The sequence below is a fragment of the Eptesicus fuscus genome, chromosome 14 (assembly GCF_027574615.1).
Source record: "Eptesicus fuscus isolate TK198812 chromosome 14, DD_ASM_mEF_20220401, whole genome shotgun sequence".
Classification (NCBI taxonomy): Eukaryota; Metazoa; Chordata; class Mammalia; order Chiroptera; family Vespertilionidae; genus Eptesicus; species Eptesicus fuscus.
The window spans coordinates 54,155,068-54,168,349 of NC_072486.1; the positions used below are offsets into that span (position 1 = coordinate 54,155,068).

Here is a 13,282-nt window from a genome sequence, read left to right on the forward strand (position 1 = left end):
TATCCATTGATGAGCTCCATGTCCTTAGCTACTTCAGTGAAAGGCTGGCTCACCCGAGGAGGTTTATGGCCGTCACTTGAGAGAGGCTGCTCTGGGCGAGGTTAGCAACTGTCCGGAGAAGTAATTCTGAACACGGGGAGGGGCTGGTTTCAGTGAATAACGAGCCAGTAGGTAGAGAATATGTGGAGAATTTGCAAATAGTAGGACAAGGATGTTTTCTGAATTGAAGAAATACAGCTTAGGGTGGCATTTGCACAATCAAGAAAGATGACGTAAAAGGTTTTGAAAGTCCTTAAGAGAGTCTCTTTTCTTGGAAAAGCAAGAGGCATAACGTGACGCATTGGTTTCTCTCCCCAGGAGCTTACCCCGTCTTTCTCTCCTCCTGATCCTGTGGGGAAAGGGGGCTATTGGGCTATTCCCAGCCAGGCCCAGTAGCTCCTCCTCTTGTTTTCATTCTCCTAGATCAATTCCTTATTGTGTTTATCAACATCTTACCCTTGACCTTCCCTGTGACTCATGCTGTCCTCCCCGGACTATTTGACGTCGGTGCCCCAAGGATCACTTCAGTTGCCATCTGCTCTACTTTCTGCACCATTTCTCCCGGGAAACAGCCAACCCACGTGGACTCCGTTTTCATCTAGGTGTCGCTGACCCCCCTCAGGTCAGCATCTCCAGCGTGACCTCTCGCCCAGTATCCTGTCCTGGTTTTCGTCTTGGCACACGGAGGAGACTTCCTCTGTGTTGTTAGTAATGCCTCAGATGAAGTCTGTCCAGAGCAGAACTCTCCCCCTGGACAGCTGGCTCTCTCCCCGTCGGCACTTCCTCTCAGCCTCTGGGAGGTGAACCTTTTTACTTTTGCTTCTTTTTCTTTCTTTTTTATTTTTTGTCTCTGACCTGCTCATCTGTGTTTAGCACTAATTTTGGCTCTGCCCTTTGCCGGTGGCATTATGCATGGACGGGTTCAGGGTCACCTTGCCCTCTTCCCCATCTGATTAATCCTGTGCAAGCTTAGCTGATCCTATTGATTTTCATCCTCTTTTCAAAATGGTTTCTCTTCATTCAAGATTCGGCGCAGCAAGTGGGAACTGGATGCTGACTGTCAATGATCAGCAGCTCCTGACACTCACTCCGGTAAATGAAGCAGTTCCTTGCCTCCTTTCAGCATAAATACTTGGACACAACGTTTCAACCTGGATATCCTGCCAATGTTTGGAATTCAGCTGGTTGAAACCTGTTCCGTTATCCCTCCTATCCACCCCCGCCCCACCCCGAGATGGACAACATTTTAATACCATTTCCCATCTTCCCCAGCACCATCCCAGAAGCCCGCTCCTTCAGTCCCCAGACATACTTGATTCCTCTGTCTCCTTCGCCCTTGCATCCCATCTGTCAGTATGCCTTGCCTTTGCTCCTCTGCAAAGTCTTACGTTTCTGCTGCTTCCTTTCTGTTTCCTCAGGCAGCGCCCTAGTCCAGACCCTCCTTCCCTCACCCCTGGCTGCTGTGACAGCGCATCCTCTTACTCAAGGCCAGTCCCTGTCCATGTGCCACTACGCACCAGTAGGGGAAGTGTACCTCTTTAAGGAGGTGCATTTCTTTTGTCTAACAACTTTGATTGGTTATGTTTCTCAAATGTCATCATAACCAGAGGATGCAGAAATGAGAGAGGACTTAGGGTCCCTGTGGTGGGTGCCCATTATTGACCAGGTGGTGTACAATTGGGGTGCCAGAGCTGCCTCTTCTCACATATCAGCTTCCGTTTTTCTTGGCCATTGTTGCACCTGACTCCCTGTTCTCGTCTGAGAAGCTAAAGAGTAAAAAGAAGAAGGGTGACCAGCACAGATGTGGGAGTCCGTCAGACTAGGAGTAGCCAGGTGACCTGGGACAGACCATGTCATCTCCCACAACTCCATTTCCTTATCCATTAGAGAGCTACAGCTTGTTGTTAATTGTGTTGGATGACACTCAGTAAGACCCAAGGGAGTGAAAGTGGGTCGCTTTAGTAGTAGGGCTTCACACCAGCTGTTTTGACTATTTAATAATTACCTCTAGAAGAATCAGCGTTATCAGAAGACAGTAATTCTGGGTAAGTGGGCTCTTGGTGCACAGTATAGACTGGTGGTTGTTTAATAGCTTTGCATCTGTGATTGTATTACTCCTGTGTAAATGCCCCTAAGCTGTGGTCTCCCAGCAAAGCCCACGCTTCCTCAGGACAGAGGCCCTTGTGGAGGCTGTCCCCACCCCATCCCCTGCTCACACCCAGTGAGCAGGATCCAGAATACTCTCCTGCCTTTCAAAATATACGCTTTTTTTTTTAATCTATTGATTTTTTTTTTAGAGAGAGTGGAAGGCAGAGGGAGAGACAGAGGGAGAGAAACATCGATACGAAAGAGATACATTGATTGGTTGTCTCCCGCACGCTCCCCGACCTGGGGCCGGGATCAAGCCTGCATCCAAGGTACATGTCCTTGACCAGAATCGAACCCGGGGCCCTTTAGTCCGACACTGTATCCACTGAGCCAAACCCCATCTTTCTAATCATAGCTCTAACCCCAGTTCCTCTGTAAACCCTTGCCTAACCTCAACCCATAGTGATTCCTGCCTCTGAACTCTTCTCGCGTTTACTTTGGCAACTTGCTTATGTTGCTTAGACTTGCCAGTTGTCCCTTTTAATTTGCAATGAACTTGGCAACCCCATGAGATTTAAGCTCTTTTAGAGCAGTGCCGATGTCTCAAATGTCTTTGTTTCCTTTTGTGCCCAACCCCAGTCTTTTTTATTTAGAGAACCTTGATGCAATCAATAGTATTGTCATTATTAACAAAAGAATTCTGTAGAGCTTGTGGTTGATCCTAAACTGTGTGCTGGTGGAATATACTATATATGTAACATTACACAACTAGTGGATAAACAGACTTGGATTGAAAATGATATCAAAGCCCCATAGACATTCACTATACAATATTTTGGAAATGTGTCATTTAGAAATGGTGTAATCTGAAATGATCTTTGCACTACTTTTGAAATATAAACTTGATAAAATGATTATCATTAACATTTTAATGAATATTGTTTCATATGCCAATGAAGACATTTTTTCCCCAGTATTTTTTTAACTCCCAAGGGCATTCAAATTATCAAATTAATCATGTTTTACTGGTTACTCAATGGTTATACAGAGTAACCCTTTTCTAGATGTTTAAAAATGTCCATTCAGATGTGTATTTCTAAAATATTCACATATATTTGACATTTCTTTTGTATGTTCTATAATTTTGTTATGTCTGATGTGCATAATGTGATATATAAGACAGATATGACGTTGCGTTAGGTATGGAAGTTAACTCTTCCTTTGAATTCTTGAATACAAAAAAAAAAAAAGATCTCTAGCTTCTATCAGATACTCATTTTACAGCAGAAGTGTGTGTCCAATGGATTTTAGGAAGTGGGAAAGTTGGTACCTCTTAAACTAAGGTGTTCATGGTTGTGTTCCCTTTAATAATGTAACTGGATTCTGAGTGATAATCTATTTCATACCTGCCAAACCAAAATTAAATTTTATATACTGATAAAAACGGTGCCACTGTTTTACTTATAATTCCTTCCCTCAAGCTTTGATAGAATTCAGTGAAATAGAATTCAATTTAATTTTTTTAAATCAGAGTTGAACCCTTACTCGTCCCTGTAGTTTCACCAGGGTCCGATCTTCCAGGAGATAATTTTGGAGTGGTGAAACGGAAAGGAAAGGCACTCAGATGTGAAGCAACTTTTCAGTTCATCTAGTTGTGAAATATAAAGTTATGAAGAAACAAAGCAAAAGAACTAAATGAGCCAATCCTTCAGTAAATGACATTTTTTAAAAAAATAGAGTTAAGACTTCAGGAAAATCATGAAGATTTTTAGCTATTTTTTTTAAGTGGAAAAATTTATTCTCAACCCTAGAAAAATGAATTTTTCATTAAACCATTAAGACAAAGAGGAACATAGAATGCTCTGGGTCAGGATCCGGTTTGTTCACTTATCATAGGAGCCTACACCCATCACTGACTTCCTAGCTTTCCAACTAGGACCCTTGTGAGAAGGAACGTGCAGAGGGTGCTCGTACCAGTCGAATCGGCACGGCCAGGATGATTCCAGACAGTCCCAGACGAAGAAGTCAGGCGTGGGCTTGACATGCGGCGCCCCGGTGTGGCTCAGGTGGTTGAGCGTTGTCCCTGTGCACTGAAAGGTCGTAGGTTCGATTCCCGGTCGGGCCACATGCCCAGGTTTTAGACTGGACCCCCCTGGGGTGTGCAGGAGGCTGCTGATAGAATGTTCTGTTCTCACATCCAATAGAATGTTCTGCTCTTCTCACATCGATGTTTCTCTCTTCTCCCTCCCTCTCTCTCTAAACATAAATAAACAAGTCTTAAAAAAAAAAGAAAGAAAAAAGAAAACTGGGCCCAGAGCCCGGTGTGTACTAGATGCTCACGATTTTAAAATCTGTGGAATCATGAGAATCATAAGCCATCAGGCTTGAACTCAAGTGTAATAGCATTTTATGGACATAAATGGCATCTATGATAACGTTTAGAAGGTAAATGTTTTAAAGTTGGTTCTTTGAAATGCAGACTTACTTGCATTTTTTAAAGCAAAATGAGCACTTGAATAAAGTAGCCAAAAGGAGGTCAGTTGCCCTCATTGCCTTCAGCATACAGGCTATTAAAATGCGCCCGACGCAGCTGGGGAAACCGAGTGTGTTTGGGGCACAAAAGAGGCAGTCTGTTGTCTTTGTGGTAATAAGAAATGACTTCTTATAAATAATGGCGTTAGTTCTGCTAACTGAAGGGTATATTCTAATGTCAGTTTTATAGGAGCTGTTTTTCACTTGCCACATGCAAGGAGGAATATAGTGCATATGGTTGTATAAGTTGTCTTAAATTTTAATAAGTATCTTCTTAAATGCTTTTTACTGATCATTTTTATAACATCCTCATAAACTTGTATCAGTAACATTAAAAGGCGTGTAAGGCCCCGATGTACATCCGACATTCAGGGGTCTAATTTTGACCCGCGTCAAACGTGAGTAGCAAGGCAATAGGCAGCCTTTAGAAGCTTTAGTTCTAGATCGTCCCGACTTGCTGAGTGAAAATAGGAACATCTTGTCAGGTGTTACCTAGGAGGCTACGGAAGCCTTTGTGGCCAAGTCTGGGTCTGGCGACCCCTGTAGGAAGCAGGTGTGAGGATCGCAGGTTTGTCCTGCAGTGATTCTCCGGACACTTCACACCACTCGCGCCCCATGGGCTCAGAACCCACCCTCACAGTTGGATTGTAGCCTCCCAGTGTTCCATCAAAGAAGAGCAAAGCCCGCTGTCCTCCGAGAGCCCATCAGGAAGGGCAGAGATGACCTACAAAACAACGGAAATTTTGCCATAGGACCAAACTGAAAATGTGCAATAAGCCCTTGGCTTTTCAGAAAAGAAAATGGACAGGTAAGGAGGGAAGCAGGCCTTAAAGAGCTTGGAGGTCAACACAGAAATGAGAGTGGAAAGCAGAAAGGTGCCCCCTCCTCGTGCCCAGCACAGGGGTCTGATAAACAAAGTAAAAGGCGTGGGCTTGACTCACAGAGGGCTAAACTGATCAGGGGAGTTTATTCCAGAAAAGTATTCTCAAGGAGCGATGTTGGAAATAAGTTTGGTTGTTGCTGTAAGATTATTTTAGGATTAAGCTATGCAACCACCAGCAGTGTTTTATTCCTTATAAGGTATATTAGAGATTTTTAAATAATAATAATTCATTTCCTAGACCAAAAAGCCTCTGCTACAGAATAATGGTAATGAGGCTGTATAACCAAACTTGCAGTTGTTAGAGAAGTCAGTTGTGGGATTTAGTGTACAGCATGGTGACTATTAACAATACTGTACTAATACTTGAAAGTTGCTGAGAGAGTAGGTCTTAAATGTTCTAACCACCACCAAAAAAAAAGAGGTAATTATGTGAGGTCATGGATGTGTTAACTAACCTTATCGTGGTCATCAATCCACAATATACACTGAGTGGCCAGATTATTATGATCTCTGAACACATAATAATCTCGCCACTCAGTGTATATATACATATATATCCACACACACACACACACACACACACACACACACACACACACTAGAGGCCCAGTGCATGAAATTCGTGCATGGGGGGTGGGGGTGTCCCTCAGCCCAGCCTTCACCCTCTCCAATCTGGGACCCCTCGAGGGATGTCCAACTGCCCGTTTAGGCCCGATTCCAGTAGGATCGGGCCTAAACAGGCAGTCGGACATCCCTCTCACAATCCAGGACTGCTGGCTCCCAACTGCTTGCCTGCCTACCTTCCTGATTTCCCCTAACTGCTTCTGCCTGCCAGCCTGATTGATGTCTAACTGCTCCCCTGCCAGCCTGATTGCCCCTAACTGCCCTGCCCTGCAGGCCTGGTCACCTCTAACTGCCCTCCCCTGCAGGCTTGATTGCCCCCAACTGCCCTCCCTTGCAGGCCTGGTCCCTCCCAACTGCCATCCCCTGCAGGCTTGATTGCCCACAACTGCCCTCCCCTGCAGGCCTGGTCCCTCCCAACTTCCATCCTCTGCTGGCAATCTTGTGGCGGCCATCTTGTATCCACATGGGGGCAGCCATCTTTGACCACATGGGGGCAGCCATCTTGTGAGTTGGAGTGACAGTCAATTTGCATATTACTCTTTTATTATATAGGATAGAGGCCTGGTGCACAGGTGGGGGCCAGCTGGTTTGCCCTCAAGGGTGTCCTGGATTAGGGTGGAGGTTCCCTTGGGGCGTGGGGCAGCCTGCGCAAGGGGCCTGTGGTGGTGTGCAGGCCAGCCACACACCCCGGTGACCCAAGCGGAGGCCCTGGGATCTGAGATTTATCTATCTTATATAATTGAAACTTTGTAGCCTTGAGGGGAGGCTAGGGCCGGCCAGGAAGTTTGGCTTCCTCCATCGCCAGGGAAACCCAAGCCTCCTGCTCTCTCCGTGGCCGCAGCCATTTTTATTGGGATTTATTTATCTTCTATAATTGAAACTTGGTAGCCTGAGTGGAGGCCTGGGCCGACCAGGGCAGGCGGAAAGCTTGGCTTCCTCCATTGCCAGGGGAAACCCAAGCCTCCTGCTCACTCTGTGGCTGCAACCATCTTGGTTGGGTTAATTTGCATACTCACTCCTGATTGGCTAGTGGGTGTAGCGAAGGTACGGTCGATTTGCATATTGCTCTTTTATTAGATAGTATATATATTAGAGGCCTGGTACATGAATTCGTGCATGGGTGGGGTCCGGCCAGCCTGGTCAGGGGGAGGGGACATGAGCGGTTGGCCGGTCTGCCTGCTGGTCTAACTCCTGGTCGAGGGGACAATTTGCATATTAGTCTTTTATTATATAGGATATACACTGAGTGGCCAGATTATTATGATATTCAGAGATCATAATAATCTGGCCACTCAGTGTATATGTGTGTGTAAATATATACAAATCATCACACTATGCACTTTAAACTTACACAATGTCATGTCAGTTACATCTCATTCAAGCTGGAAAAAATCAGGCTGCATTGGAATTGTGTCTAGTTCTTGGAACAGTAGCTGTTGACCTTATAAAAGGAGCAATGGGACCGCATGAGGCCAAGCCAGGGTTTGAGGCAGCCGGTGGTGAAGGACACTTCCAGCCATGCAGGGCCTCTCCGATGCTGGCATCTGTCACCAGAGGTAGCCAATGATGATTTCCACAATTGTATGACCCTTGGCTGTCATCCCAATAAGTCATAAGCCATCTTCTTCCCGTCTGTAAAATTCCACTTCTACACCCTGGCCTTTCCACCAAAATCTTTTTGAAACAGTGAAAACAGAGCCACATCTCCTTTATGTAACATCAGCATATTTTTTTCTACTGCATCCCTGACTGACACCTCCCCCTCCCCCTGAAGTACTTGAGGATTGAGGAGTAAGGGGCAAGCTAGATCCAAAGGATAAAGAAAATGCTTATTTGCGTTGCCTCTTCAGTGGATGAGTTAGTTACTAAAAGCCAAGGGATTGGTCATTTCTATATTATATACATCACCTAAAACCATATGGATATTTAATACTGGTAAATAGGGAAAATCATTTTCTGTGTTATTATAGAATTAGGGGGAGGTTGACTTGAACAAAAAGAGCAGTGGGAAGAAACAGGTCAGGTTCTGAATAAGGAAAATGAAATATTAGTAGTCTTGTGAGCAGAAGGATGTACAGAGAAGTGTAGTCATATCACACATATTGGAGTTCAGGATCCAAACAAGTAAAGAGGCCTTTGTCAGATCTAAGGGATCAGGCTCAAGGTGGGGTTCAGAGCAGGTGTAGGGAAGTCAGAGCATGTCCAGGGTGAAGTACAGGCAGAACCCGAATGCCGACCCCAGGACAGGAGCCTTGGTTTTTAAATGTCTTGCTTAGGATGAAAAGGTTTTAGCAGGTTTGTCTGTACTTCCCAGCGAAGTGCGTCCAGGTTCAGTAAGTGCTTGTGACTCTGTAGCCAGAGAGCTAAGCTCTCTCTTGGAGGCCAGGTCAGTTAGAGTACTTTCTTCCAGCAACTGCATGCCTACCATGTAGCATAACCTCAGCTCAATGCTGGGGAAAACACAACGAAGTACGAGGTATGAACTGTCGTTCTTGCCCTCAGAATATAGCCTGGTTATGAAAACAGGACCTCAGTGTGTAAAAAGTTAAACAGCACGAAAGATAAATGATTCAACCCAGTAAGACAAGAGATTTTGCAGGGCAGAAATGCATTTTGTGACCAAATGGGTGGTACATATGGTAGATGCCATAGGAATGGAGAGCTGAGAGTAACCACTGTGGCTTGGCAAGGTCTGGGAAAGGGAGCGATCTGAATTGTCTTGTCTTTAGATAAGTTGAGAGAAATAGTGAAGTTGTGCCAGATGGAGGAATGGTGTAAAAGTGTGGAGGTAGGAAGTGTGAGAGGCATTTAAAAACAGTAAAACAGCTTCATTACAGTTGAAGATTGAGGAAGGTTAATAGTTGGAGATGAAGCCAACAGGTAGTTGAAATAAAAACGTGATGATGCTGAGTTTAAGAGTTCTCAACTTTATCTTCTAGACACAAAAAAGTCATTAAAAGTTTTTAGACAGAGGAGTGACATGCTTGGAAAAATCCTGGGAAAGTTAGTCTGGTGGCTGAATGTGGCAAATTAGAAGAAGAAAGATCGCTCGGAAAGACCAGGTGTCTGTGTTTGCTTTAAACCTGCTAGAAAATGATAACTGTTTTAACTATGAAATAGCAACAAGGACAGAAATAAAAAGATGGATATAAGAGACATTTTGAAGGAGAGGGTAATAAAACCTAGCACCTTCTTGTCCATGGAGGCAAAGAAGAATCATCAAAGGTTAATGCATAGTTTTGGAACCAAGTGACTAGAAGACTATTTTATGAACAGAAATGGGATGTTAGGTTGGAGCGTGAAATGGCTAAATTTTTAAGGAAAGATAATGAGTTGACCCGTAGATGATAGTCTTTGATGAAGCAGGAGGCAGAGATGTATTACTGGAAGGTACAAGGGAGAGGCTCACCTGTGATAAACGTGCCTGCATCGAGATGACCGTTTTACCTGTTTGAAAGGATTCTATCTTCTAGAGAGAGAAGAGTCAACATGTTGGAGACACCAACATTTTCAAGGAGGAAGCGGAAAGAAACCACCCAGCACACAGCGTGCAGTGAGACACTAGGGAGGAGGTTACAGATTCGCATAGACACAGATAAGAGCATCAAGGAGGAAGCTGTGGTCAGCAGTATCAGATGTTGCAGAGAGGTCACCGAGAAAGGCTAGGGACTGAAGAAAGACCGCTGGGTTAGGCAGGAAGTCATTTACCTTTGGGACCGTGTCCCAGAGTGTGTGTGTGGGGTGGAGAGGAGGTGGGTTAAGGACTGAGCCTTGAAGGACAGGGGTCCAACATTGATCACAGGTGAGAAGAAGGAACAAAGTAAAGGGGAGAACATGGCGATGACTCCCCTTGCCTTCCAAGTTGGGAATGTGTGTGTGACACACGTGAAGACAGAGATTAAGCCATTGATTCATTAAGGACTCGGATCCCATCAACAGGAAGAAATTGAAAGCTGTAGGAGAAAGAGGACCGTGGAGGGAATGGGATTCAAGAGAAATGGGAAAGGATGAATCATGAGAATAGGGGAACTTTGAATGTTGGAAAGGAGAGACACCGCTTCCTCTGAGACAGAGAGGAGAGAGTGTTTTGAAAGGAAGAGAATAGAGGTGGAAAGCAAGACTGCTGACCTTAGGCTTCCGGACACAGTGGAAGGCGGGTGGCCCGCTGAGAGAGAGGCTGGACTAGGGTGATGGGCGATGGGGTGAAAATGAAAATGTTCCGTACCACTCTGGGTAACACGAGGGGGTCAGAGAAACACGGACATTGGGATGGCTAAACACCAACGGTGCTTGGTAGAAAACCCACTTATAGGAGATGTTCATGACGGCAGCTTAGAAGACGGGCACTGTGTGTTTCTACTTTCACCTTTAAGAACTTATTCTTCCTCATTGTCTTATTTTTCCTAGTACATTTTCTATGAGTTTTGTTTATTTCTAGTATCACCATAATTATAAATTGCACAGCTATTCCAGAGTTATGCTCTTATAGAGTCCTGAGGTTATCTAAATTGTGGGTGAGATGTTGGTCTGGAATAATACTTTCTAGATGAATTAATTTATTGGTATATGCATTTAGCAGAAAAAGTTAGTGACTGAAACCCATGAATTGTATTACCCACTTCTCCCAAAAGGTTGATATAATGCTTTAGACTATCTAAATGCAAATATTGAACCAACTGCTTATCTACTCAACCCTACAGAATTCATCTAAGAGTAACTTAACCTTTTGCACTCGGATGTCGAGTGTGACTCGACACGGTTAGCATCGAGATTAAAATTACTCTTTGAATGTATCAATAATTTGAAATATAAAAAAATCCAAATAAATAAGTTTGTATGAAAAGAAACTCCAGTTTTTTATTCTACTGCCGCGCTTTGTAAAATCTGGGGTATTTAAAAAATTAAATCCCGAGTAGAATAAAGGAATCGAGAAAAAAGCAAGCGAGTAAAAGGGTTAAGAATAAGATCCCAGGGTAATTATGGGTCATCCAGAAGCTAGCAGATGGTGAGTGGCTCCATGATTGGACCTATGTGGGAAGATGTTTCTTCATATGATTGAACCAGACAGTCAGGATCTGGGACAAAGAGTAACTGACCATGGAGGACAACATACATAACAATTGCATAACAACACAGTCTTCAGTTTTACTGGGATTGCAACCAGTGAGAATTGAGGAAGAATTCATTTCTATCACAAATGTTATTTGTAATATATATAATGAACAAAGTCCTGACATTCAAATTCTGTATCTCAATCTTAAATATATTCCTGACTCTGTAAGTCTCTCACCCTCCTAATGGTGTCAAGTGGAACAACGAACTCCTTGGCCCCACAAACTGAGTGACCAGAATGTGCTTCTGGATGGAATAGATTCACTTTTGCAACCTTGTGTAAGTGGGGGGAATATTCTATAGGCCCCAGCCACTGCTCAGAACGGAAATGAATCTGTTGAGTTTATTCATGTGATAGCAACTAAATATTTATTTTTTCCTTTCTTTCTCTTGTAGGTATGGCCTCACATGTGCAAGTTTTCTCCCCTCACACCCTTCAATCAAGTGCCTTCTGTAGTGTGAAGAAATTGAAAGTAGAGCCGAGTTCCAACTGGGACATGACTGGGTACGGCTCCCACAGCAAAGTGTATAGCCAGAGCAAGAACGTGCCACCTTCTCAGCCAGCCACCACAACCGTCAGCACCTCCTTGCCCATCCCAAACCCGAGCCTACCTTACGAGCAGACCATCATCTTCCCAGGAAGCACCGGGCACATAGTGGTCACATCAGCAAGCAGCACTTCTGTCACTGGGCAAGTCCTCGGCGGACCACATAACCTAATGCGTCGAAGCACTGTGAGCCTCCTTGATACCTACCAAAAATGTGGACTCAAGCGTAAGAGTGAGGAGATTGAGAACACAAGCAGCGTGCAGATCATCGAAGAGCATCCACCCATGATTCAGAATAATGCAAGCGGGGCCACTGTAGCCACTGCCACCACGTCGACTGCCACCTCCAAAAACAGTGGCTCCAACAGTGAAGGCGATTATCAGCTAGTCCAGCATGAGGTGCTGTGCTCCATGACCAACACTTACGAAGTTTTAGAGTTCCTGGGCCGAGGGACGTTTGGGCAAGTGGTCAAGTGCTGGAAAAGGGGCACCAATGAAATTGTGGCCATCAAGATCCTGAAGAACCACCCGTCCTATGCCCGGCAAGGTCAGATCGAAGTGAGCATCCTGGCCCGCCTGAGCACAGAGAGTGCTGACGACTACAACTTTGTCCGGGCCTACGAGTGCTTCCAGCACAAGAATCACACGTGCTTGGTCTTTGAGATGCTGGAGCAGAACCTCTATGACTTTCTGAAGCAGAACAAGTTTAGCCCCTTGCCCCTCAAGTACATCCGCCCAGTCCTCCAGCAGGTAGCCACAGCCCTGATGAAACTAAAGAGCCTGGGTCTTATCCATGCAGACCTCAAACCAGAAAACATCATGCTGGTGGATCCGTCTAGACAACCATACAGAGTGAAGGTCATCGACTTTGGGTCAGCCAGTCACGTGTCCAAGGCTGTGTGTTCCACCTACTTGCAGTCCAGATATTACAGGTAAGACTGTTCGCACTGAGACAGGAGATGCCGGCTGCCCGGTGGCATCCACAGAGTGTGCAGTGTTAGTCACTGTGGGGGAGATGGCTTTCTACGCCTGCAGTGCCGCCTGCCAGTGATCAGAATTCAGTCAGGAAGTTAGGACGTGTGCACGTGGAAATGGTGATGAGAAGCCATGTAGAAGGGAGCCAGCTAAGGTTCTTGGCACTCACGTTCAGAGTTGGAAGGGGCTCCTGGGGGCTGGGGTGAAGAGCAGATGCAGAGCTGGGTCCTCATGGATCCAGACGTGGGTGGAGGAGAGAGGGGGACATGCATTATTGAAGTCACTGTGGCAAGAACACGCAAGACTCGCATCGGAGACAAGGAGGACCCCTTCCTGGTCAGAACAGAGCATCTGGGGGTCATGGGAGCTGGGACTGAGGATAAGTTGGGGCAGGGTTGTCTTAAATACCAGACTAAGAGGATGCAACTGTATCCTTAACTATGGAGCAAGCACTAAGCATTACAACAGGACGAACGTGATG

At 45.2% G+C, this 13,282-nt stretch overlaps 1 protein-coding gene across 1 annotated transcript in view; it reads left to right on the plus strand.

Moving 5' to 3' along the window:
- The window catches only part of HIPK2 (homeodomain interacting protein kinase 2), a 168,308-nt gene that overhangs the window by 49,940 nt on the left and 105,086 nt on the right, over nt 1-13,282 (plus strand). Inside the window, exon 2 of the mRNA XM_008150477.3 lies at nt 11,675-12,758. Coding sequence (XP_008148699.1) covers nt 11,675-12,758 — 1,084 coding nt within the window. The remainder of the gene's footprint in view (nt 1-11,674; nt 12,759-13,282) is intronic.